The 24990-nt window shown below is 62.5% G+C and overlaps 1 protein-coding gene across 18 annotated transcripts in view; it reads right to left on the reverse strand.

Annotated features, from left to right (window-relative positions):
* KCNT1 (potassium sodium-activated channel subfamily T member 1) overlaps nt 1-24990 on the reverse strand; it is a 60549-nt gene that overhangs the window by 22096 nt on the left and 13463 nt on the right. For 7 of the 18 annotated variants that reach the window (XR_004818601.2, XM_035720572.2, XM_035720571.2 and 4 more), the window contains 4 exons: nt 3270-3349; nt 2547-2646; nt 382-420; nt 18-74 (listed from right to left, as the gene is read on the reverse strand). Coding sequence is in view for 17 of the 18 variants with exons in the window: in XM_035720572.2 (XP_035576465.1) it covers nt 18-74; nt 382-420; nt 2547-2646; nt 3270-3349 (276 nt within the window). In the remaining variant the exon portion in view is untranslated. Of the gene's footprint in view, nt 1-17; nt 75-381; nt 421-2546; nt 2647-3269; nt 3350-6793; nt 6942-8210; nt 8253-12832; nt 12988-24990 lie in introns of those variants that run through there. The other 11 variants (XM_049114361.1, XM_025475758.3, XM_035720569.2 and 8 more) reach the window with 6 other exon arrangements.

The following is a 24990-nucleotide window of genomic DNA, read 5'->3' on the forward strand; positions in this document are numbered from 1 at the left end:
TGTGGGCAGGAACTCACCAGTTGATCTCGGAGGATGAGCCATTGAAGGTGTAATTCTGCTTTGGGCAGCCCCAGCTGCAGAGAGGGAGACAGAGCCGGCCAGCCGAGCCCCTGAGCCCCCGCAGAGACCCTTCCCAAGGTTGCTGTGGGCTCAGGGAGCACGGCAGGCCACCCTCCCCGCCACACTCCGGGCCAGCTACTAGCATCTCAGACAGGCTAAGAGGCAGCCTGCAACCCAACCAACCCCCCAGCCCCGCTGCAGACCCCCAGGCAGGCGGGGCTTGGGGATGGGAAAGACAGGGTCCAGGGAGGAGCTGGGATCCTGTCTGGCGTGACAGGAGGTAGCTGGGGAGGGTTGTGCGTGGTGTGATCAGAGACTGACCGTAGAACGCTCAGGGCCTCCCAGAGTCGGAGATGGGAGCTGCCACAAACAAGGATGGACGGTGCACGTGGGACAGGGAGCGAAAGCTGAGCCCCACCCGGAGGTTAGGCCCCAGGATGCACGCTCTGAGTCACTCCCAAGATCAAACCTCTATACCAGCTGGATGCCCAGCCTCTGGGACAGTGGCAGGGACACAGTAGACCTGTTCCTTCTGCCCCTGGATGTAACCAACACCAGGCTGACTGACTAAGGGGACCTCACTCTCACCAAGCCCCATGGTGACAGGCAGCTCCCTCTCCCTTGTTTTCCAACTGACCCACTTCCCCCTCAGCCTTACTGGGGCTATTGTTGCAAACTCAGTGCTCACTGAAGTGGCTGGCTGTCACCCCACCCATCCACCATCCATCTACCCATCCATCCACGCATCTGTCCATCCAACCATTCATCCATCCATCCATCTACCCACCCATCCGACCATCATCCATTTACCCACCCATTCATCCATCCATCTACCCACCCACCCATCCATACACTGTCCATCCAACCATTCATCAATCCATCCATCCATCTATCCACACACCCATCCATCCATTCCTCCAACCATCCATCTATCCATCCATACACCGTCCTTCCAACCACTCATCCACCATCCACCCACCATCTGCCTTCTATCTAACCAACTACTCATCCACATTCATTCTCCATCCCTCAATCCATTATTCATCCATCCAACCATTCATCTACCACACATCCATTCATAATTCATCCATGTGCCCACCTATCTGTCCATTCTACCCATACCTCCACCAGTCCCCTCCTCCATCCATTTGCCCACCCACTTGCCCATCCACATGCTAGACCCTGGGCAATGAAAATAATAGACCTGGTTCCTCTAGGGATCTGGAACCAGATGCCCCAGGAGCCTCTGGGAATGGGAGAAGGTGGGATAAACTCAGGAAAGTGGTTTGAGATTCTGTTAGATCCCTGTTTTCCTTTTCAAACCACCATGGCTGGATCTGTGCAACCCCACCTGGGATGAAGACAAGGGATGAAGAGTGTCTGACTTGGGGTCACCAAGCCCAGCTGCATGTAGGGGGTTAAATTCCACTTGCATTGTCCTGAGGCCCTGGCTTGGCCTGGGAGCCTGGTGGCCACGCTTAAGCCCCAGGGAAGAGGTGGGAAGACTGCACTGAGGAGCAAGCCTCTGGTTTCTCAGTTCATCTGGTTGACAGTGATGACCAGGCTGCCCAACCTGACCTCAGGGCCCTCAGCATCTGAGTTCCCACCCCTGGTGTGAGCGGCTGAGGAAACTCACTCAGCAGGAGCTCAGGAGAAGCAGAGACCGAGCCAAAGAGAAAAAAACATAAGAAAGAATCCGGGTTACAGGCATCACCTCCGGAGAAGCGGGAAGGCAGTGTCTGCCTAAAGCAAGACAGAACTCTCAGGAATTAAAGCATGGTGCAGAGAGACTGAGCCAGAGCTGGAGGCAGAGCTAAGGGAGTTGCCTGGAAAGAGTACAAGAGAGACAGGGGGGATGGGATGGTCCAGAGCCACACACCCAGGCATCGGAGGCCCAGAGACAGTGGAGGGGAAGGGGTGCAATCTTCCGAGGCCGTGACACCATTTCTGGCGTGGGAGAGAGGGGCCACAGCAGGGTGTCCCAGAGGCTGCCACATGGGCACAGAGAGGACTCCACCAGCCTGCAGGGAGGAGAAGTGCCTCCCACAAGGATGCCAGGCAGCAACAGTGGCAGGGAGACAGCGCAGCGAGAGGGGCTGCATCTGTGAGCCCGTGAGCGAGAGAGAAAGCTCAGACCTGAAGGGGGCGGGCGGAGTGTGTTCCCTGCAGTGAGGAGCCCAGGAGGGACAGATGGGGCCCCGTGCAGCCCTGGGAAAGGAACCAGGAGGCCCTGCCTGGCTATATCCTGCTCCCCCACCCTGGATGAAGGTGGCGCAGAGCCACTGGCAGGGCCCTTCCAAGCACCAGTAGGTGCACATTGGCCACAGTCCATGGCCAGGGCGCCCTCCTCCCGAGCAAAACATCCTCGGCCCTGCTCCGTGCAGGAGGATGCTGGGAATGAGGGACTCCCCGAGGGGCACACATCCCAGGCCGACCCCACTGGCCTCTGCACCGGCAAGCTGCCCCCAGTTCCCCAGGTCACCCACCATCCAATCCCCAGCGCTGGGTCATCCAGCAGCACGCGGACGATATACAGCAAGCAGGTGAGCAGCTTCAGGGAGAAGTTGAACAGCCGGATCCTCAGGCCTGCAGTGGACGGGGGACAAGTCGGGGCTCCTGGGCCACCGGAGGCACACTACAGGCCCTGTCTACAGACTTCCTGGTGCCCCTGGGACACCCTGGGTGTAACTGCCCCCAGAGACTGAGGGGCTCTTGGGGAATGCCACCTGGCCAGCCTCTAAGAGCCTCCATCTCTGTCCTGCCTTACAGATGGGATAGGAAGGTGGAGGCCTGGGGGGCACCTCATGGACTAGGACCTGGGGGGACACTCTCCATCCCCCATCCTGTACCCCAGGAAGGGTCTGAGATGGCCAAGCTCCTGCTGAGAAAGGAGGTACCTGTTGGGGGATGGGTGGGGTGCCATGGAGGAGGCTGTGCCCGTGGCCTGGATGGCCCCAGCCCAGCCTGGTGTCCAGCAGGGGGGCAGGGTCCCCATAGTTTCTGGGTCCCACCTCCCACTGGGGCAAGGTGGCCTGAAGCTGAAACCAGGGACCCTCCCACCATGCCCTGCACCCACCACTCACTGACCTAACTTCTCCTCTGCGCAGGCTCCTGGGCCTCACCTCCATAGGCCCCCGAATCATTGACTTGGCCACCTCACCCCTGCCCCACGCCAGCCCCTGGGCCCCATCTCCCCAACCCCTGCTCACTGGATCTCTGGTTTTTGATGAAGAACAGCTTGAGTCGCTCTTTGAAGGTGTTCTCATTGACGTAGAACTCCACCTGGACCCTGGAGGCAGGGAGAGGGACATGGGGGGCTCTGGCCAGTGGGAGGCTCAAGCAGGGCTGGACCGGCTCCCACACCCCAGGAGTAGAGCAGACAGAGGGCGGTGGCAGGACAAGGAGGCCCCCCGGTGTCCCACGCACCTGCCTGCCCACCCATGCAAAGCCACTGGGCACGGCTGCTGCCTGCTGGACACCAGAGCCCTCCAGGGCCCCCGGAGGTGAACACCCATGGGCCCCCAGCCATGATGGTCACGGGCAGCCAGCCACCCGGATGAAATATGTCCTGTGTGGCCCTCAGCACAACCTCAAAACATGCCAGATCATCTGTACAGAAAGTTCTGGAAACTGACGGTCATTTGCTTCTTCTGATGGCCCCTGGTGGCTGTGCCCTGAGACTCGCTGCAGCCTGCAAGATGGTCAGGCAGATGGACTGGCAAGACGTGGCCTTCCCTTCCCCCCACGGGCCCACCTGACCCTTGGTGGTGCCCACAGGCTCTGAGTCCTGCCCAGGCTCCCAGCATCCAGGGAATGGACCACAGCAGACCCACAGGTCATGAGGGAGTCGCTGTGGGGGCCACCTGGTACCCGGGGGGACATGGCCTGGCCTCAGTCAGGGCCTCCTGCGGCCACTGGGCCCACGCTGGCCTGGTGGGGGTGCTGCTCTAGCAGGGGGGAAGGTGTGGACAGCAGGCAGGCCCCGGGGGAGTGAGGGCCTGGAGCCAGGGCTGCCCCCTGCCCCGTCACCCTCCAGGGCAGGCCCCAGATACATGGGCGATCTCCCCTGCACCTGGGCTCCAGCTCCCACCAGCAGAGATCAGCAGGCTGTCCCCCTGACAGCTGACCGGAGCTGCCCTGCCTAGGGCTGGCCACCTCACTTCTGAGGAGCGGCGGGCATCATCCTTGGTCTCCAAAGCCCGTCCTAGGCTGGGCACAGATGCAGCCACCGTAGCTGTCTGGACCCGCCTGGGGGGCCTCGGGCGGGGCGCTGGCACACCCTGACCTGCTGTGGGCGTGGGGCCTCGGGCAGCCACAGGGGCCTCAGCTGGTCACAGGGCTCGAGGAGGGTCCCTTGAGGAGGTAGGGGTGCTGTGGACCCTCCCCACTGGGTCCTGGTGCAGGTCCAGCCCCACCCTGGACTCCTGCAGCCGGAATAGTGGGCCAGTGGGGTCCAAACCCAGAGCCAGTGGCTAGTGTACCCCCTGTAAGCCAGCAACCCCCTGCACCTCCTGTATCCCAGTATACCCATGATACCCCAGCACACACCCTGCACTGCAGCACACCCGGTGGTACCCCAGCACACCCCCTGTACCCCAGTACACCTCTGTACCCCAGTATACCCCATGGTACCCCAGCACACCCCCTGCAACCCACCAACACTCTGCACTGCAGCACACCCCATGGCACCCCAGTACACCCCCTGGTACCACACTACACCCTGTACCCCAGCATACCCCATGGTACCCCAGCACACCCCCTGCAACCCACCAACACTCTGCACCGCAGCACACCCCATGGCACCCCAGTACACCCCCTGGTACCACACTACACCCTGTACCCCAGCATACCCCATGGTACCCCAGCACACCCTAGTACTCAGCACCCCTGGAGCCCCACTGTACCCCAGCACAGACTCCTTTCCTCTCTCTCCTCAGAGCCCTCCTCCTGCTCTCTGGGCTTCTGTGAAACCCCTGAATCCCACCCTCCTCTCTAGGTGCCACCTGGAGCTGGGTCAAGGGGGTCCCTGAGGGGCTCTTTGGGAAGTTGGTCTGACCAGCCCGGCAGGACCTGGGCCTAGTCTGGTCAGGTCAGGGGGGCAGATGCAACTCAGTGAGCCTGAGGACTCCCCGGGGCCCCAGAGCACCCAGCTTAGGAACACACCCTCCTTGCCACTCTCCTGCCCTGTCACAGCAAAACCTCAACAGGGGTCTCCTGCCCCACCCGTGCTATCCCCTCAGGCTCGTTTCCTAGCCAGCAAGGCCCTGCCTGCCCACGTGGCTGGTGGCCATCTGGTTGCTTCCTCCTCAGCCTCCCAGGCACTGATCACGCTGCCCTCCCTGACCCACTGGCTCTGGTCACCTCTGACTCCCCCAGATTCCTCAGCTCTCCCCATCCTATCTCTGAACATGGGGTGCCCAGCGCTGCTCACAGGTCCCTTCTGATGCCCACCTGGTCTGTTTGTGCAAGCTGACTTCTAGACCCCAGCTCTCCTCTGAGCCCCTGCTGACCCCCCCTGACATTGCCCACTGGGCCAGCACCTCCCCAGGCCAGAGGCTGCTCCCTCCCCCATGTCAGACTCACACCTGCCTCCCACGTGCCCACCCCCTGCGCCGTGGTGAGCCCCCCTTCCCGAGGTCCCACCACAACTGCCTTCCCTGCCTGCTCCTGCTGGAAGGCTGGACGCCAGCGGGTGACACAAGGTGTCACAAACAGGTGGGGTGGACTCCCACACACAGTGCTGCGGCCTCCAGCTGCCAGCGAGCACTGCCTGGGTGCCACAGGCCAGCGTGGGGCAGAGGGTCTACCTTCCTACGGGTCTGCTCTTGTTCATTCACCAGGCAGGAGGCCTGGAGGGGACAGCTGGGCATACCCAAGGCCCCTGCTGCATGTGGCCAGGGGCCCAGGAAGGTCTACAGCAGGGGTGCCCCATGGGCATGCACCAGATAGGCCTGGTCTGGAGCCCAGAGGCTACAGGGCCTCAGCCCCTGGAGGAGTGCCTGGGGTCAGGCCACTGGCCCCGAGGACTGGACAGGCCGAACCTAGGGCCTATCCCTGGGACAGTCCTCAGCCCTGGCGAGGACAGGGGTTCAGACTGCAGATAGAAGGGCCATCTCAGAGCCCTGCCATGGGGCCCTCAGAGGGCTCCCTACGTGCACGGAGATGAAAGTCCAGCCAGGCCCGAGACTGGCTAGGATCACCCAGGGGGTCCCAGGCATCATGGGCTCTGAGCTCCCCCTGGGACCAGGGCCTCTCAAATATTTGCGGTGGAAGGTCAATCCCCAGCTGGCTTTGCTGTCTGAGTGGGCGCACCTGGCTGCTGTCTACACGGGCCCAGGCCCCCTGTGCAGCCTGAGCTCCCCGCCTGCCTATGCCCACGGTCATGCCCATGCTGGAATGGACCCAAGCAGCCCCCCCCACCCCCCGTGCCAGCAAAACAGCTCAAACCTCACCCACCAGATACCAGGATGGGACCTGCCAGGCCAGGGCAGCTGCCCAGTGACGAGCTGGGCAGGGGGAGGCTGGGGGCTGCATGTCTCCCTGCTGATCAGCAAGCTGACCGGTTGGCCCACAGGCAGGCCCAGGGAACAGGCCTTCCAGGGATTCCAGATGGCCTGTGCCGGGAAGCTCCAGAGGCAGAGCCAGGCGGTTGGCCTGGGGGGAGGGTGGCCAGACACTAAGCACGTAGCTACAGGCAGGCCCTCCCGCCTGGCCACAGCAGCCGGGCACTCACATGGGGTCGCAATCTGACTGCCTGCTTCCCTTGATCTGCCGCTGTGTGCTGGTGGCTCTCGGGCAGGTGCCTGGGGGCTCCCTCCACGCTGGAACCCGCAGACTGACCGGCCAGAGACAGGCCTCACCACCACCTGAGGCTGTCTATTCTGAGAAAGGGCAGAGCCTGTGACTGGCCCAGGGACCCAGATCAGCACAGACATGCAGCTTGCTCCACCCACTTGCACTGGCACTTCCTGGAGGTGCCCCGGCAGGGTGCCGGGCTTGGAGGCACAGGGCCCTGGCAGGGGTGCCTGTCGGGTGGGGGGCACTGGGGCTGGCGGGGTGGGAACGGAGGCTGTTCTGTCGCCACCACTCCAAGCCCCAAGCCTGTAGACTCAATGTGGGGGGTTGGTGGCCATTTCCCTCCCAGCACCCCCAACCTTCATCAGGGTGGCTCTGGGTCCACCTCAGTGGGTGAGTGGGAGGTTGGGGGACTGAAAGGCTTTCCTGTGGCCACTGCCATGGGCTAGCTTCTGCAGGGCTACCTGCTGACCTTGCTCTGGCCCCCAAGGCTGGGCCGGGCGGCTGGCGGAGCGCGGGGTGTCTGTGCTGCCACTGCCAACTCCGGGGAGTGGGGGGTAAGACCTTCAGCCTTGGCCCCTCGGATGAGTGCACTGTCCACATACCCCCAGGGAGCTGTGCAGGTGGTGGAGGGGCCTTCCACCCCATCCATCAGAGCTGCACCATGGGGGCCTGTGGCCCAGGCTCCCAGCTCCCACACTCCTGCTGGGATAACCCCAGGCCCCAGTCACAGGCAGCAGGGAAAACAGCAGCTGCTGACAAAGTTAATGAATAGAATTGGGGCCCACTTGGTGGCCACACAGAATGCCGAGAGCCTAGGCAGGGTATGGCTGCTCTGAGGAAGACTCTGATCTCCCCGGCCTCAAAGCCACCCTCCACTTGACCTAGATCTGACCTACACACATAACCCAGGCTGGCTGAGGCAGGAGATCCGTGCAGTCATCTGCACCTGTCCCCTATAGGCAGAGGCTGGGGGTCCCCATTCCTGCACCCTATAGGCAGAGGCTGGGAGTCAGCTGGCTGCTCCCAAGGGTTCTGGCCACCACCGAGGGAGGCTGTGGGTCTCTGCCTCCAGATAGCTCGGTTTCCAACTCCAGGGCTTCTCCCTGGGGACCCACAACTGTCCCACTGTCCTGTCCTCAGATCATTCCCCAGGCTGGCGGCCCCTGTCTGCCAGGAGGTGGTGGCTGGGGGCACCTCATGCCAGCTCCTGGCCAGCTGCAGGGCAAGTGGTGCTGGGCAGACTGGGGTCTTCCCCACAGCTGGCAGGGTCTGAGCCCCCTCCTCCCAGGGACTGCTGGGGGTGTGAGGACACCTGTCCATCCCAGACACAGCCCCTCCCCACAAGCACTTACTGAGACACAGAGGAGTCCAGGCTGAAATCTTCCACGTGAAGCCTGGGGACAGACACAAGAGGTCACGTCCACGTGGAAGATGGATGGACCGAGGGCCTGGACTCCTGGAACAGGCCGGGGCACAGGCCCTTGAGGAGGCTCTGGGCAGGGTCCGAGACGGGCAGGGTCCGTCTGCACCCATGTGCAGCCCACCCCACACTCGCGGAGCCCCCAGGCAGGCAGAGGTGCCCACAGGAGGCCGTGTGCAGCGGGGCAGTGACCAGGCCTGGCTCTCTCGGTGCCCGAGAAAGCAGCACAGTGCAGCAGCAGTGCAGACACATGCGCCCCCTGCCCAGGCTGGATCCCACCCAAGGCCAAGGCCAAGGCCACCGGCCTTCAGCCAGGGATTAGGAAAGGATCAGCCCATTTGGCAAGCACTCCCTGTCCCTGCTCCCGCCAAGCCTACCCCAGGCGCCACAACCCTGGCTCCAGGGAAAGGCACCGGCAGCCCCCCTGTCTACCCAGAAGCTGATGCAACAAGGGGCAGTCCCCACACGAGGTGCCGCAGCCAGGACATCCTTGTCAGGTCTGCCCACCTCCCCTCTGCTCCCCTGCTCTCTATGGGCCTAGCCACAGAGCCAACCAGCAGGGCACCGTGACTTCTCAGCAGGAGGATAGGCTAAGCTGGGCGCTGGTGCTTCTTAGGGGGTGCCCAGGTGTGCCCCCTCCACTGGGCCAGCAACCACACAGCTGCTGCCCCCTGGGCAGCCTGCCCTAGGGTTCTCCCAGCCTGGCCACAGGCAGCTGACACCAAGATGTTTGGCCTTGGGCTGGTGGGAGGTAGGGGGGCTCCAAGGACTGGCCCGAGGGGCTGGCAGTGGTGTGTGTGTCTGTGTGTGTGCGCGTGTGTGTGCACCAAGTCTTCTCATTGCTGATGATGTGTCCATCTGGGGCCAGCAACTCCACAGAGGACCTCAGGACCTCTCTTAATCCTCAAAGCAGCCAAGGTTCAGAAGAGGAAGCCAAGGTTCAGAGAGGACCACTGCCTTCCCAGGGCCATGGGCAGGGAGGAAGGGGCCGGCCTATAGGGCTGGGTCAGCCCCTCACCCTGGGCCAGGCCACAGGCACATGCCCACCCCTATAGCTCCTGGTGCTCGGGTGGGCAAGGCTGGGCCGTGGGACAGTCGGGAGGACGAAGTCTGGATGGGGTGTGCTGAGGTGCCAGGTTCCATACGGAGCAGGGGAAGCAGGGGCGTCCCCAGGCCTCAGCTTAAAGTCACTGGGAGCTTCCAACAGATTCTACATGTTTGTCTGGCTCAGGTTCCCTTGTGTTGGCCCAGGCACTGCCCCAAGCCCTGAGCTGGGGTGACAGCTGCACCAGGGGGTGGCAGGAGCCTGGCAGGGCCACAGCTGTCATGTTGGGACCAGGAACTCCCGGAGAGTGGGTGGGGGGTGCTAGGGGGATGTGGGGGTTGGTGGGGTTCCTGGAGGAGCACGGAGGCCTCATGACCCCGGCGGGGGGAGAGGGGAGTGGACCTGTTGTTGTTGGAGTGTGACAGACAGGCTGGGGTCATGGCAAACACACAGGGTCCAGACCAGAACAGCTGGCAAGCAGGACCTTGACATGTGGAGGCTCATGCTGGGCTTGGGTGCCTGGGGAGGCCCAGGGGTGGGGAGTGGGGCAGGCCCACTTGGCCGCTGGAAGGTCCTCCCTGCAGTCCTGGCCCAGGGGCCAGGCCCATCCTTAGTGGCCAGAGATGCAGCCCTGAGGGATGGACTGTCCTCAGTGGCCACTCGATGTAGTCCCCATGGGGGAGGGGGGCTCACGGATTCCCATCCTGCCGGGTGCTGCCACCACCTGTTCTAGCCCTGCCCCTCAGACCCCCCACCCCCCAGGCCTTTGGCAGAGCCCCCGCAGCTGGAGATCCCCTCACCCTCAAACCCTGCCTGTCAGCCCAGCTCTGAGTGGGACCCCTCTGAGGACGTCCCCTCCTCTGAAACTGCCAATGGTGGGGCAAAGACTTCTGCCCAGGCCCTCCTGCTCCCCCTCCACCCTGGGGACCCCTCTTCCTCTCTTTCTGCTCCAGGGACACCCTGGCCTCTGGCTGCCTGTCCCTCCCCTCCCCCCTTGGGGCATCTACACCCACAGGAGGGTCCCACTAGTCAGCCTGGGCCCTGCCCCTGGGGTTCTCTCCTCCCGGCTATGCTTCCAGTTACCCCAAACTCAGCCGTCCACAGGGTGCCCCTCACACCCTGCCACCACTGCCCACTACTCCCTGGATTCTCCCTCCTAGATCCTTCTGAGGCCCTCCCCATCTCAACGGGGCTGCCATCGTGCCTTCCCCTCCAAGGATGAACCAGTGAGCCCCTCCTTCGGTGCAGAACGTATCCATACCTGGGGGGGGGGGGAGTGCCCAGTAACCAGGCCCTTCCTCTCCATCCCTGTCTGTCCTTTGGATCAGCATACCTGGCATGCAGCAGCACCTGGGAAGGGCAAGGCCACCCAGCCCCAGCAGCACTGACCCACGTGGGGAGTTTACTGGACCCCAGCACTCCTGCCCCCGGGTCACAATTTCAAACCATTGCCCTCTCCTTGTCCTGGACTTGTAAGACATGCAGGAGGGGAGGGACAGAGGGAGGAGGGGGAGACCTAGGACTCAGAGCCCAAGGAGCTCAGGTTGGTGGTGTGTGTGTGTGTGGGAGAACCCCAACACCCCAGTGACTAGGGTGCACTGTGTTGAGGGTTGGTGGAGGGCTCGGGCATGGCACTGGGAGCAGGATCTCCTCATGCCTTGTAGTCCCTCCACCAATGGTGAGGCCTCCAGGAGGTTCTGGGCCAGCCTGGGGAAGGCCGATGCTGCCTCAAGGCCCAGGGAGCTCTGATGCCCGCTGGCCCTAGAAGGCGGCAGGCAGGCACATGCGGCCAGCTCTGGAGCTCCAGCCGCTGGCTCCCTCTGACAGAAGGTCCCCTATCACCTGCCCTGGTTGCGGGGGACACTCTGTCACACTGGAGTTCCCAAGGAGCAAAAACCCTGCAAGTGCTTCTCTGCTGGGGAACCTGTTGTGGTGCTCTCTGCTCCCATCCAGAACGAACTCCCTGGCACGTGTCTGACGTTTGGGGACACGAGGTTGCAGGGCTTCAGGCCCTAACACTGTGCAGCTACAGACAGTTCCCTTTACTCTGCAGGAGGCATCTGACAAGGACCCTATACTTCCGGGGTTGCTGGGGATGGCGTAAGGTAGCCCAGTACAGACCTGGGGGTAGAAGAGCACAAGGATGGGATGGGAGAGGGCTTCCTGGAGGAGGTGGCCTTGACATCTCAGTTCCATTCTGCACTGCGGGCTGAGGCAGCCTGGGCAGGACCTGCCATCTCTGCGTCCCTGCAGGAACGGGGACAGCAGGGGAGCCAATCTCTTGCAGGGGCTGGACTGGCTGTAACCAGAGCCTCTGGAACCACTGCCCCCCACAGCGTCCGAGAGGTGGATGGAGAGAAGAATCTGTCCTCAGCGCCTTGGCAGCACTCACTTCCCTCCCACCCACACCCAGGCTGCCCATTAGCTGCTCCAGGGCCTCTTGGGCACTTAAGCTCCAGCCTTAGCAGTCTGCTCTGGCAAATGGGAGTAACTGCTGGGCAGCAGCCTTCCCTGGGGGTGCTCCCAGGGGCCAGGAATGGGATGTGAAGGTAGGGCAGAGGTGCAGGGCGGAGGCTCCCTGGGCACCCCTGACCCTGCCATCTGCCAAGCCAAGTCCCTGCCAACACTGACCAGGCCTTGCGCCCCCACCCCCCGGGCTCTGGCCCTGGCTCCTGCCCCTGCCTGGAGGGCCCGTCCGCCTCCTGGTGCCCCTCCCTGAAGGACAGCAGCCCTGGGAGCCCCCGCTCTCCTCACCCCAGCTCAGCCTGCACGTCTCTGCCAGACACAGGTTCCTATGCCCACGTGTGCCCACACCAGGGCGGGTCTGATTCATCTCTGTTCCCCCCCAGCAGCATCTAGAAAGGCTCCCTGCATAAAGGAGGTGCTGGCTAAATACTAGAGCTGCAGATCGGGCCTCAGTGTCCTCATCCGTGAAATGGGGGTGCTGCGTTCAACCTTGCCCTCTGAGGAGCTGCGGAAGGGCCTGTGATACCCCCTCCCCAAGAAACTGGCCTCCTGCACCCTGGCTGCCTGAGCTCCAGGCATAGTCCCAGCTCCAATCTGCTGTGCAGCCTTTGGCCAGGACCGCGGCCTCCCTGGGCCTCATGCTGCCCACCTCTGAAGTGGGGATGCAGATGCTGGCCCTGTCTCCCCACAAGCAGCTGCCGGAACCAACAGGAGTGGGGACTCAGGGGGCCGGGGCCAGGGCCAGGCTGGGAGCACGGAGCCCCCTGGTAGTGTCCGGGTCCTCTCTTCCTTCTCCCCTCCAGTCCTACCTGCAGGCCCACGGTACCGGCTACTGGGAGCAGGAGTGTGTGTGGGGGGAGCACAGGCTCGGGGCCCCTGGGTAAGGGTTCCGAGGGGGGAACCCAGCCGTCCCCCCCCTTCCCTTCCCTTCCGCGGGCCGCAGGCGACCTGGCAGGTGCAGCCGAGCAAGCCCGTGCGGGATGCGAGCGGCAGAAGCAAAGCCCCTCCCGGCGGCACGCGGGTCCCCAGGCGCGCGCCCCTACCTCTGGCCCACGTCGCTGCCCACGGAGCCCCCGCCGCGGGCCGGCAGCAGCGGGCTGAGCCCGTGCGGCTCCTCCGGTGCCGAGGCTCCGGCCGGGGCGCCCCCCGGGCCCGCCTTGCCCTCGGACGGCGAGCGCGGCAGCTTGGCCCGCGCCATCCTGCGGGAGCGCACGGGCGGGAGGCGGCGGGGGCGGCGCTCCCATCTCCGCGCCCCGCCCCGCGCTCCCGCGCTCCCCGCGCTCCCCGCGCTCCCCGCGCTCCCCGCGCCGCCGCCGCCGCAGTGGGTCGGCCTGGCCAGGCGCGGGGCGCCGGGAGGCGGGGGTGGACGCGAGGAGCCCCGGCGGGAGGGGTCTCGGCGCCCCGTGGCCAGGGCCGCCCTGTAACGGAAGTAGTAGTAAGAATCACGACAGTCACGGCGGCGCTGGGGGAGGGGCGCAGTAGTGGCGCTGTGACAGCTGGTGGCTCCGGCCACTCACCTCCGCAGGCAGGAGCCTCTGAGCCCCGGGAGCCCTGGGGCTGGCCGCCGGCCCAAGCCACAGGCCGCCTGCGTGCAGGTCCCGGGATCACCGGAGTGGGGAGGGGGGCTCGGGATGGCCGCCCCGAGGTGCACCCCCCTTCCCCGGCCAGGTGGGAGATGCGTGTTCTGTCTTCCGAGCTCCCCCATTCCTTACCTCCCTGCTACCTGTCCCTGTATCTGTCCTGGAGCCCAGGGGGCACTCACCAGGCAGGGCCCAGATGCTGGACTGGGCCCCGGGCCAGGCACGAGAGCCCTGCCTCCAACAAAGCAGCTACTCTGAGGAGCCCTGTCTGCGCCTCTGGCCTGCTGGGGTGGCCCTGGTCACCCCACAGCACAGGAAGAACTCAGGGACACAGCGCAGATTTCGGATTTGCAAAGTGGGGAGATGAGGTGCTGAGGTAGGAGGTGGCTTCCCCAGGGCCGGAGGCAGGGGGCAGCAGAGCAAAGGCCCCGGGAGGTGAGGACGGCCGCCAGGTGTTGGTGCTGGGGGTGCCAGGCTCTGGCTGGAGCCGTTGGGTGCAGGGGGTGCTGAGCTGCACAGCTGTCCTCCACAGTGGCCAGGGGCTCCAGGCCTTCTCGACCTGCCCAAACCCACACCCAGACCACAGGCTCCAACTTGCCTGGCTTACGGAAGGTCTGTGGGAGGAAGGTGCCCACCTGCCCAGGCACGGACGGTGGTCTCCCCACTTGGTGGTCTCAGCAAACCCCCATCACCTCTCTGGACTGCGTTCTCTGTTAGGAATCTGCCCTAGGGGAATGAGGTGTTTACGTGGGGCCAAGCCCCCTGCCTGCCCCTGGTGGGAAGGGCGAGGACATGGTGGCCACGCATCACCCTTCCCGTGGAGTGACACGGAGCGTCTGTGGGTGATGAGCGCTGGAAGGGCTCCTGCCGGTGAGCGAGATGCAGGATGTGGAGCACAAAACAAAGCAAGTGGGCTTTGGGCAGTGCTCCATGCCTCTCCAGCTCTGGGGCACCGGCCACTGGGCTATGCCCTGGTGTCAGTCAATAATGGAGCAGCGCTGGGTGGCAGGGATGCTCGCCTGGCCACCCCAGCAGGTGCAGGGCTCCTTGGGATGGGTTTTCACCCACAGACAGGACACGAGCTCACGCGCCTCGAGCAATGACTGTGAGCGGCAGCCCGGCGGAGAAGGCACCGGGCAGCAGTGTCCACCTGGACGAGCACGGGCCGGCAACACTTCCCAGCCACGGCACGGAGCCCACACATCTAGCCCGTCCTCTGAGTCGCCACAGCTGCTGTGTCCTCCTGTCCCTGGACTTTGAGAGGGCAGTTGGTCCTCATGGAGTGATGGCTGCTGCAGTCCAGGGGAAGAGTCAGGTGACGAGGGAAGGTTTCTTCTAACATTGTATGATGTGACCTAATGGAAACCATTGGCCGATGTGCACAGGACCACCAGGCAACTGTCAGTGCTGCTCCGTCTGCCCGTGGGTGGCAGAGGCCCTTCCAGCTGGCCCGCTGCATCACTTATGTAAGGTTTGATTTATTTTGAAAATGATCATCCAGTTTAGAAGATGGTCCATTTCCTGTATGTGGAGGGGACACCCCCCACCCCGGGCATGGGGCAGCAGCCCGAGGTGCCATGTTCCCTGACCGTGGCTCACCATGGGGAGCATCCCCAACTGCTCACTCCCACTAGGGTCAGACATGCTCGAGCACCAAGGCTGTGGCAGGAGGGGCAGACAAAAAGAGCAGTCTCCCTTTTCTCAAGCACTACAAATGCTGCTTCACTCCTGCCACAGACGAGCAGCCCGGTGTGTGTGTGGGGGGGCAGGTCGTCATTTTGCATCTTCTGTGCCAAGAGGGGCTGGGCTGGGCACAGGAGGAGAGGACAGGTGGAAGTAGCACAGGAGGAGTGGATGGCGGGGTAATCCATCAAGGCTGAGAGAATGGGTGGGTGCTGGCGCCCCAAGATGGGGAGGATGGGAGGAGCAGATGGGGCAGGCTACTGGCTCCACTCTGGACATCCTTCAAGCGCCTGCCAGACACCGTCTTGTGGGGCGCTAGGCGCCCACGCCTGGCACTGTGAGGGCAGCTGGGCTGGAGAGGGACCTGGGAGCAGGTGAGGCCTGCAGGTGGGATGCCTACAGGTGGGTGGGCAGGTGGGAGGGCTGGCCCGGGAGCCTCTTGAACCCGGGGAGATGCAGAGACTTAATGAAAGGTAGCGCCGAATAACTCAAGTGGCTGGCAGAGCACAGGCCAGGGTTGCAGGCTTTCCGGAGCAGCAGGTGCCCTGCCACTGAAGCCAAGCTGGTGTGTGCCCATGGGGTCCTAGGGATCCTCACCCACAGCCCCACATCGGGAGAGGTGCACTGGAGGGTATCCTGATCACTGTCACTGTCAGCTGGCTGAGGTGGCGCCTGGCTGTCCCCGGATGGAAGCGAGGCCTCCCAGGCTGCTGCCCCAGGCCCATGAACCTCAAGCCCATGAAAAGATGCTCAACATCGCCAGACTAGGGGAGAGCAAATCAGAAGTGCAATGAAATGCCACTTCGCTCTTACCAGGATGGCTGCTCTCCACACACACAAAATAAAGGTGCCGGCCCAGATGTGAAGAAATTGGAACCTTGTGTTCTTTCCTGGGAATGTGAGATGCTATAGCCGAGATGGAAGGGTCTGGAGCTTCCTCAAAGAACTAGGGTTACCATAGGATCCAGCAGCTCCACCTCTGGGTACGTGCCCCAAGAACTGAAAGCAAGGGGTCAAAGAGATGGTTGCACATCTGTGTCCATCGCACTGTTGCAACAGCCGAACACGGAAGCATCCCAAGGGTCCGTCGACAGAAGAATGGGTAAGATGTGTTCCGTCCACACCACGGACCATCACTCAGCCCTAAAAGGAAGGAAATCCCGGCACCTGCTATGCTGTGGATGGACCTGAGGACACAGCGATGAGAGAGATGAGCCGGCACAGGAGGACAGATGCTGTATAAGCGGGAACTCCCAGGAGGCCCCAGAGGAGTCGGATCCACAGACATGAAGTTGGGGGGGGAGGTGAGGGACGTGGCCAGTGCTTCATGGGGACAGTTTAGTTTGGGAAGATGAACAGGTCCTGCAGGGGACGGCTGCATGATGTCAATATGCCTGGTGCCCTGATCTGTGCCCTCTAGAATAGTTAAGATGACAAATTTTATGTTACGTGCATCAACCACAATAGGAGTTTTGGACAGAAGGTGCAGGTCCCAGCTGGAAGGGCTCTCACTGGACCAAGCTGGGACTGGCAAAGATTAAATCAGGGTGAAGCAGTTTCCTGCTGCTGCTGTGACAAATCACCCCAATTTTAGTGGCTTAAAACAACGCAGATTAACCATCTCAAAGTCCTGGAGGTCAGAGTCCTAGAATCCAAGCGTGGGCAGGGCCGGTTCCCTGAGGAGGCTGTGGGGGAGGGGATCCCCCCTCCTCTGCCAGCTTCTCCCTGTCCCTTCCCTGAGGACCCCATGGCAACGCGGGGCCACAGAGATGATCCAGGAGCCCCCCCCCCACCGAGAGCCTTAACCTCATCAAGTCCCTCTTGCACCTGAGGGAACGTGCCCTGGGAGGCCAGGGACAGGGATGTGCCCGTGTTGAGGGGACGCTGCTGGATCTATGTGACTCTCTGGACAAGCACCTCGTTCCTGGGAGGAGGACCCAAAAAGGCAGCCACTGTGCTGCCACCACTGAGGCCGCCCTAACATGCTGCCTCAGTCGGGAAGCTGACAATGAAACGATGGTGCACGTTTTCCTGCCTTTTCATCAGGAAAGACGGGTCAGGGTGTGTGACCGGCTCCCTCGATGAAGGAGAAGCTGCACTCACAGAAGAGCGTGTCTCATGCTCAGGGACGACACAGGACGAGGCAGGTGGGGTGCAGGCAGGGTCCGTGCAGTGCCAGGGGTGTGCCACCAGTTGTGGCAGTGCAGGCCACCTAGGCCACAAGGCAACACGGTGGCCATGACGTCACCTATGATGTGCTCTGGCCCAGGCCATTCTCATTCGGTCCTTTGGGCCTTTGGACCCCAGAGCCAGAGTACGAGGAAAGGTGGAGGTGGAGGGACAGGCTGACGTGCCCTGGGAGAGGCGACCACCAACTTTATAGATTAAAACGACTTCCCTGTAACTCACCGCTGCAGGGGTGAAGTCCGAGCACAGCATGGCTGGGTCTTTCCTCAGGACCTCTGAGGCTGAGGCCCCATCAGTGGGGCTGGGCTCTCGCTTGCAGCTCTGGGCGGGACCCTGCCTGGCGGCTCACCCAGACCCCGGCGGGATTTGGTTCCTGGCGGCAGTAGGACGGGCCTCCATTCTTGCTGGCTGCCACCCGCTCAGCTCCGGAGGGCTGCCTCATACCTGGGCCCGTGGCCCCTCCATTGCTAATGCCCATAGTGGCACACCAGGTGCCCCCATGCCCCAAATTGCCACCTCTCCCACCTCCCGCCAGAGAAAACGCACCACTTTCAGAGGGCTCGTGAGGTTAGCCTGGGCCCACTCAGATCATCAACTTTCGATGAACTCAAAGGTAGCAGATTGGTCACCTTCATCCCAAGGCAGGATCCCTTCTGCCACTTGCGAGGAAGCAGCAGGGATGGGGTGGTTCACGCAACAGAAAGGCAGGTCTCAGGTCCTGGAGGCTGGACACCCAGGGCCGCTGCGCTGGCGGGGTGGATCCTTCTGGGGCCTCCTCCTCTCCTGCAGACGGGGGTCTTCTCTTTGTGCCTGTCTCCAAATTCCCCCTTTCTAAAGGGCCCCAGTCATATTGGAGCGGGGTCCCCCTCGACCTCATGAGCACTGATGACCTGTGATGACCCTACTTCCACACAAGGTCACCTTCTAAGGCCCTGGGGGGGTGGGGATTAGAAGTCAAACATGTGACTTTCATGTCACTTTCAGAACGAGGTTCAGCCTCTGACAAGGCGGAGCATCTCACAGACCCGGGTGTAACTTGTCATCATAGTCACAGTTCTGGGCAGCCATGCAGATCTTGGGGGCCATGCCCGGTAGGAGCTGCGCTGGATCAAGATGGGTTCGTGGGTCCTAATAACCAGACAGGACACGATACTCTGGGCTGAGCAGACTGGCCGCGAGGGGCAGACTCTCTCCTGTCCTCCAGGCTGCCCTGCTCGTTTCCCCGGACCACCCTCCCCCCCCCCCCCCCACCCGCACTGGCCACTCTCTCCCTCCGTGCCCTTTATCAATTCCCGGACCCAGCACGGAGTGTGGATCTCAGGGAGGCCCCATCCATGCCACCGGGAATGTGCTTCCAGGAGACACTTCCCAGCAAGGGGCTGGCCGGGGTGCCTGGGGTGCTTGACAGCTGGGGCTTCCATACCCCACACAGAAACGAGGCGACTCCTCTCCACACTCACTTCCCCGATAATTCTCTGTGCTCCAGTGTGCGAGTGTCTGCAGCTGCCATCGCAGGGGACACCCCCCCCCAACAGATCCTCCCCGCCCAGTTCTGAGTCCACAGTCGGTACTGCTGGGCTAAAATCCAGGCATCGTGGGGCTGTGCCCCCCAGAGGCTCCAGGGGGACCCCCGCTGCCTCTGGGGGCTCCCGTGTCCCTTGGTTTGTGGCCACATCCCTCTGATCTCTGCCCCCGTCCTCACGAGCTTCTCTGTAAAGTCTCCCTCTGCCTCTCTTTACAAATTGTGGTAAAACGTGTATCACGAGATTTATCGTTTTAACATCTCTTGCGTCCTTATGAGGACACTTGTGAGAGCACTTACGGCCACCAAGGTACTTTCCCATCTTAAAATCCTTACTGGGGTCCCACCTGCAGTCTCTGCCATCTAAGGCCATGTTCATGGTTCCATGGGTTAGGATGTGGACATCCCTTGAGGGCTAGCATCTGGCCCACCTGGGAGGGGTCCTGGGCCCTGCCTAGCTGTCTTCCTGGGGCAGCTCCCCCAGTCTGCCTGCGTGCCCCATTCCTGCCCAGAGGGTCCAGAGGGATGTGAGGACTGGCATGTGGGGGTGCTGACACCACACGGGGTCAGCTGGCTGCCTGGCCATGACACCACATCTCCCCTCATGGGCATTATGGCCACGGCCAGGCTCAGCTGGAGTCCTTAGCCACCCTGCCCTCCAGAAGGGGACACAGGGCTGGGGTCCTCCTCGCTGCTCCTGGACCCTGGCTAACTGCTCTGGAAGGGGCCCCTGGAACAAAGGACAGACTGGTCAGAGAAGCAGAGAAAGACAGACAGTGAGAGGCTAGTTAGTGGATGGGGTGGGGCAGGGCCTCTGCAAGGTCTGGGGGTCTGCAGGGGCTGGATGCAGGAGCCATCCACAGGGGACTTCACCTCAGCCTCTGTGGCCCCAAAGTAGGCTGAGGGACCCACTGAGGCTGGAATGGGGATGGGGAGGAGAGAAGGAGCCAAGACTTGGACTCCTAGGGGCCTGGGGGTGAGTTCCTGTCCCTAGAAAAGGCAGACAGGGCCTCGCCAGGCTTGGGGGGGGGGCTGCCCCTGGGGACCACATGGCTGTGAGGAGGAGCTGGGCCATCTATACCTGTCCTCTTGGACACCCATGCACCTGCACAAGGCCCCAACTCCCCCCCGCCCACAGTGCAGACCCCTTCCCACTCTGTCCTCCCCTCCCCCCTGCTGTTCCCTGGTTGCAGAGTGGCCTCCTTCCTGGGCTCTCATGGGGGTCAAGGTCACAGAGGACGCAGGGGGCCCCTACAGCCCCTCCTCTGGAGCCCTCAGAGCCAGGAGCCATTGTTTTGCCCCCGTGGGAGGCAGCGGCTCCAGCTCTGGGCTCACCCGTCCAGTGGGAGGGGGCCTCTTTTCCGGCACTTCCGCTTACAAGTGTATTTTCAATGTGAGGGAGGACCTGCCCCGGAAAGGACCCCAGCAAAAGGACGGGCCATGTTATTCACAAATTCCATCCACCCTCCAAGGGCCTGGGGTCCCACCCGACAGGGTCAGGGCACCCCCCATAAGCCCACACCGGAAACTCCCTTAGTGACCAGAGAAGGGGGCAGGTGCCAGGTCCCTGGGTCCCTGGCTTCTCAAGGCCGCCTGCCCCCCTGCCCCACTTTACCCTGTGACGGGGGTGTCAACCTTCTGGGGCCACCATAACTGGGAGACCTAAGACAACAGTCTTGAGACCAGAAGTCCGAAATTAAGGTGTGGGCAGAGCCACACTCCCTCTGGAGGCTCCTAGGGTGGGTCCTTCTTGCCTCTCCTTACTCCCAGGGCCCCTGCTGCTGGCCTGGGGCCACATCCCTGCAGCCTCTACCCTTGTCTTCACGTGGCTTTAGCTGTGTGAGGATACTTGTCCCGGGGCTTAGCACCCACCCTAACCAACATGTGCGAACCCAGCCTGGAGGGCACAGGGCGCTTCAGGCAGGCTCTCCCTTGAGCTTCTCCTGGGACACCCTCAAAGCTTACAGAATTTGAAGTCAAAGCACAGCTGCTTCATCCCACAAAGGGTCACCTGCCACTTCTGTGGTATCACCTCGTACCCCCCAAGCCCACTGTGGATGGAACATGTGCATCCCCCCCGTTTCACCAGTGTGATGCTGTTAGGAGGGGGGCCCCGGGAGTGAGCGGAGTCAGCTAAGGCCAGAGAGCTCCCTCTGCCCACCACGTGAAGACACGGGAAGGCAGCTGTGACCCGGCAGAGGGCCATCGGCAGGACAGTACCGTGTTGGCACCCTGACCTCCGAGCTCTGGCTTCCAGAACTGTGAGAAATTAGTGTCTCTGGTTTAAGCTGCCTGGTGTTTTGTCCTGCAGCTGGAGCTGACTGCGGCGTGGCCTGAATGCAACAGCCTCCCGCCTCTGTTCCAGGTGGGTGTGAGGCGGGACGGTCCACGAACAACACACCTCCAGTGCTAGATGATACATCGTGGAAAGCATGCACATCAGGTGCCAAAGGGAATTATAATTTGAAACCAGAATGGATCATGGTTTTTGGGACTCTGAAGGGTGCAGGTTGCCCCCTCACTGGGTGTCTGTGCATGCCCTGCACTATTTCGGGAGGAACTGAATTCTGAGTCACACACACGCATCTCTGGATGCAGGCATGGAGGCCAAGATGCATGCTGCCCTGAATGGTCCAGGGGCAGGATGGGGAGCGTGGCTCCTGGGGGACACCCAGGTCTCCATCGTGGGGACTCCCAGACACATCCAAGGCATGGGCAGGGGGCTGCTGGCACATGGACCAAGGCTCCCCCAGTTCTCAGAAGACTGAGCGGTGTGCCCGGGTCACAAGTGCACACATAGGTCCCAGAACCCGGCTGACGGGTCTTGCACACATGGACCTGCGCTCTCTCCACCCCCACCCCCACTGTGGTCCCTTTACTCTCCATCTTCCTGCTGCTCACCTTCCCAGGCTGTGAGAGGGGGCCCCAGTCCCCCCACTTGGAGGAAGGCACGACCTGCCCCCAGGAGCCCGGTCTCCAGAGGGGTTACCTGGTCACGTCCCAGGTGTCCCAGGCCCTTGCTCCCTGTGGGGGGCCCCAGCCCGCTCACAGGACCCTGGGGGAGACGCAGGTGATGAGCCCTGGGCCTGGGAGGTGACTGGAAAAACCACGACACAAATTTTACTCCCTAAAAGCTCCTTGAAACTCCCAGAATTGGCCAGAACCTGGCACCACCCCAGGCTTTTCCTTGATTCAATCATGTCCCAGGCAGACAGAACCCCAGAGAAGCAGCCTTGTGGCGTCCAACATCAGCTCCCGGTGCCCATACGCCGGCGCCCTGGCCACAGCTCTGACGGCATAAAGCCAGAAACTGCCCAGATTGTGCATGGGGGCTGGGGGTACGTAGGACTGGATCCTGGAGGCAGGAGGCAGAAGGCCTCGGGGTTGAGGTGGGGTAGAGCCATGGTGGATGTAGGAATTTTGAGTCTGAGTCAGGGGACCAAGGACGAAGATGGGGGAGCCATCAGAGAGACCACGTGACAGCAGGCAGGTGTCCAGGGGGCAATGGACTGTGCAGGGGTGCCTGGATGCTGCTGTGGGTTGAGCAGGGTCTCTGGGGGCAGGTTAGGGGTTTGGCTTTAGCTCCATGTCCCCCCTGTCCAGGCTTCATTCAATCCTATTGTGCACGGAGCTGACGTGGCAGGAGACCCCCAACCAGGCTTGGGCCCCACCAGCTGTGTCCTCGGAGGCCTGTGAGCTTGCAGTGGACACAGGCCGCCAGCCAGGGTAGGGCAAGGAGAAGGTGCTGGGGCAGAGTTGGGGTCCCACCCTGACCCACCCTATGGAGCCACCAGCCCAGTCCTGCCCATGAGTCATGGTATGGAACAAGAGGCAGACCCCCAGGAGGCCTGAGCCCAGCAGTTGCATGCAGGAAGGACCCAGGGTTCCCAGAGCAAAGCAGCGGGGCTCCTCCGATGCCAAGCCAGCCCCTCTTTTGGCCTGGCCAGCACGGATAGGGGCATGGCTGTGGTCACCCTCTGCTGGGACAGTGCCCTCTGCATTCATCAGTCCACAGAGGACCCACAGGTGCAAACCGCAGGCCAGCCTGTTGTCCCTGTGGCTTCCCTCCACAGCCCCCAATATTCCCCGCACACCCCTCCAGAGGAGAGCTCCCCACAAGTGCTTGCCCTCTCCAGCTCTCAGGAGGGTCCTCAGCCCTGGGCCCTGCAACAGTAAGAACACGTCCCCCACCCCCAACCTGCTGCCCTCCCAGGGTGCTTCTCCCACATCTGCAGGAGCCCCAGGTGGGGGAAGGACCTCGGGGAGCAGCCTGGGATGCTTCACATCCTGCGAGCTGTGCCTGGGCTGGTGCATCTCAGGAGAGGCTCAGTAACGTTCACTTTTTAACAGTTACAGCTGAGCTGCAGAAGTTTCTGTCCCTCAGGAGGGCAGCACTGTTCCAAGAGGCTCCTACTCCAGACGGGCTTTCACCCCACACCAGACCCCTTCTGCTTGGCTGACCGGGAGGGGCACGCATCCTGCAGAAACCCCAGCCCTGCCAGTTCCTCTGTGCACCCAGGCAGGCTCTGAGGGTCCCCAGTGGACTGAGCATTGAGGAGTCCCTGCCCCAGGGGCCCTGTCTGTCCATCACTGGTGCAGCAGGGCTGGCAGGGGTCTGTCCTCCGCTCCTGCAGTGCAGGACTGCCTGTCTTCCCGCTTCCCAGCTTGTGGTGTGAAATAATATTTGGCGTTGCTCAACTCCAGAGAAACAAGTCAGGCTCCATCCTCTGCTGTCAGAGGAACGAAGGCAAACAGCTGAATGGGGTCCTTCTGGATGGCATCCCGAACCCTGGAGGCCTGGCCTCTGTGCCCCTCCTGCTGCCACCGGCCTCCCAATCCTCAGATGCTTCTCAGAGTCCACCCATCCTCCACACAGATGCCTGGGGAGAGGAGCGGGCACTGACCCTGACGTGGCCTCCAGCTGTTCTGGCCCCTGCTGGGCTGGGTCCTGGCCAGGCAGGCAGCTGTGGAGAGCAGGTGATCAGGGGCATGTAGGCCAGGAGTGGCCACACGCCAGGCCATTTGTCCTCACCTGTGGCTCTTCCCACCCCACAGTTCTGCTCCTTGTAGCGTGACAGCCCCTGTGTCCCCCCATCCTTGGGGCACAGAGCCCACCTGCATCCTCCTGACTTGGGGGGTGGGTGGGCCTGAAAGCCTCCCATCCGCATTCCAGGAGAGGAGGTGGAGAAACACTTACCATGACAAAAGCCCCTACCTGAGTCACTGTCTCCTCTCTGTGACCTTGTGGGGTGCCGTGTGCTGTCACTACCTCTTCCAAGAGGAGGGCTCAGAGTGGGCCGGGCCTTGCAGCCTCCAGCTCTGAAGCACTCAGACCCCTGTCTGTTGCCCAGACAGCTCAGGTGTCCAGGGCACAGAAGGTCAGCTGTGGATGGGGGTGGGGGCTGCTCCTTGGTTTCTGGGCACAAGGCCAGTGAGCTGTTCCGGATGGGGTGGGGAGCCCTGAGTCCAGGCCTTGCACAGTACAGGTGCACTTCTGCTGAGAGCCCTGCCCCGCAGGCAGTGGTGAAGGTCGCCCTGAGATCTTAGCTGCTCCCTGGAAGGTCTGTGAGCTCTGGCTCTGTCCTCCTCCCTTGCCTGGCCCCCTCCCAGGCCCCCTAGAGGCCAAGGCAGCCTCCTTGGCTCACGTGGGCTGAGTCCCTCCCTCCCTCCAAGGCCACAGCGTGTGAGGCTGCAGTGACTCACTGCTGGTGGCTTTATTTCTCTGGAGAGCAGGAAGCCCACAGCCCTGCCCGCCCACTCACAGCCTGCCAAGAGTCAGGGCAGCTGCACCCCCGCTCACCCTACAGAGCCTGCCAAGGGGCACAGAGGCTGCAAGTGGAGGGCTGGGTGAGGAAAGGGCCCCAGAACAATGCTGCTGATGGTGTGTGGGGTCCCTTCAGGCCCCCAGGCCTCATGATACAGAGAGACAGCCTGTAGTCCCAGGATGCCATGCCAGCACCCTGACCCCAAAACATCCTTACAAGGTTTCTATGTGTAGAACGGGTCCTGCCTCCATCCCCTACTTTGGGATTCAGTGATCCACAGCAAAGAGGATGAAGAGGGGACTGAGGGAGAGGCTCTAGAGATGCATGTCACAAGCATCCAGGAGGGCACCTCCAACAGTCAGGCCTCCCCTGGCTCCTCCTCCCTGAGCTTGGGGTACTCCTCAGAGTACAGCCTGGGCCTCCCTGCGAATGTGTCCTTATGGATGGGGGTCTCAGGTGGTCTC

The sequence above is a fragment of the Canis lupus genome, chromosome 9 (genome assembly GCF_003254725.2).
Source record: "Canis lupus dingo isolate Sandy chromosome 9, ASM325472v2, whole genome shotgun sequence".
Lineage (NCBI taxonomy): Eukaryota > Metazoa > Chordata > Mammalia > Carnivora > Canidae > Canis > Canis lupus.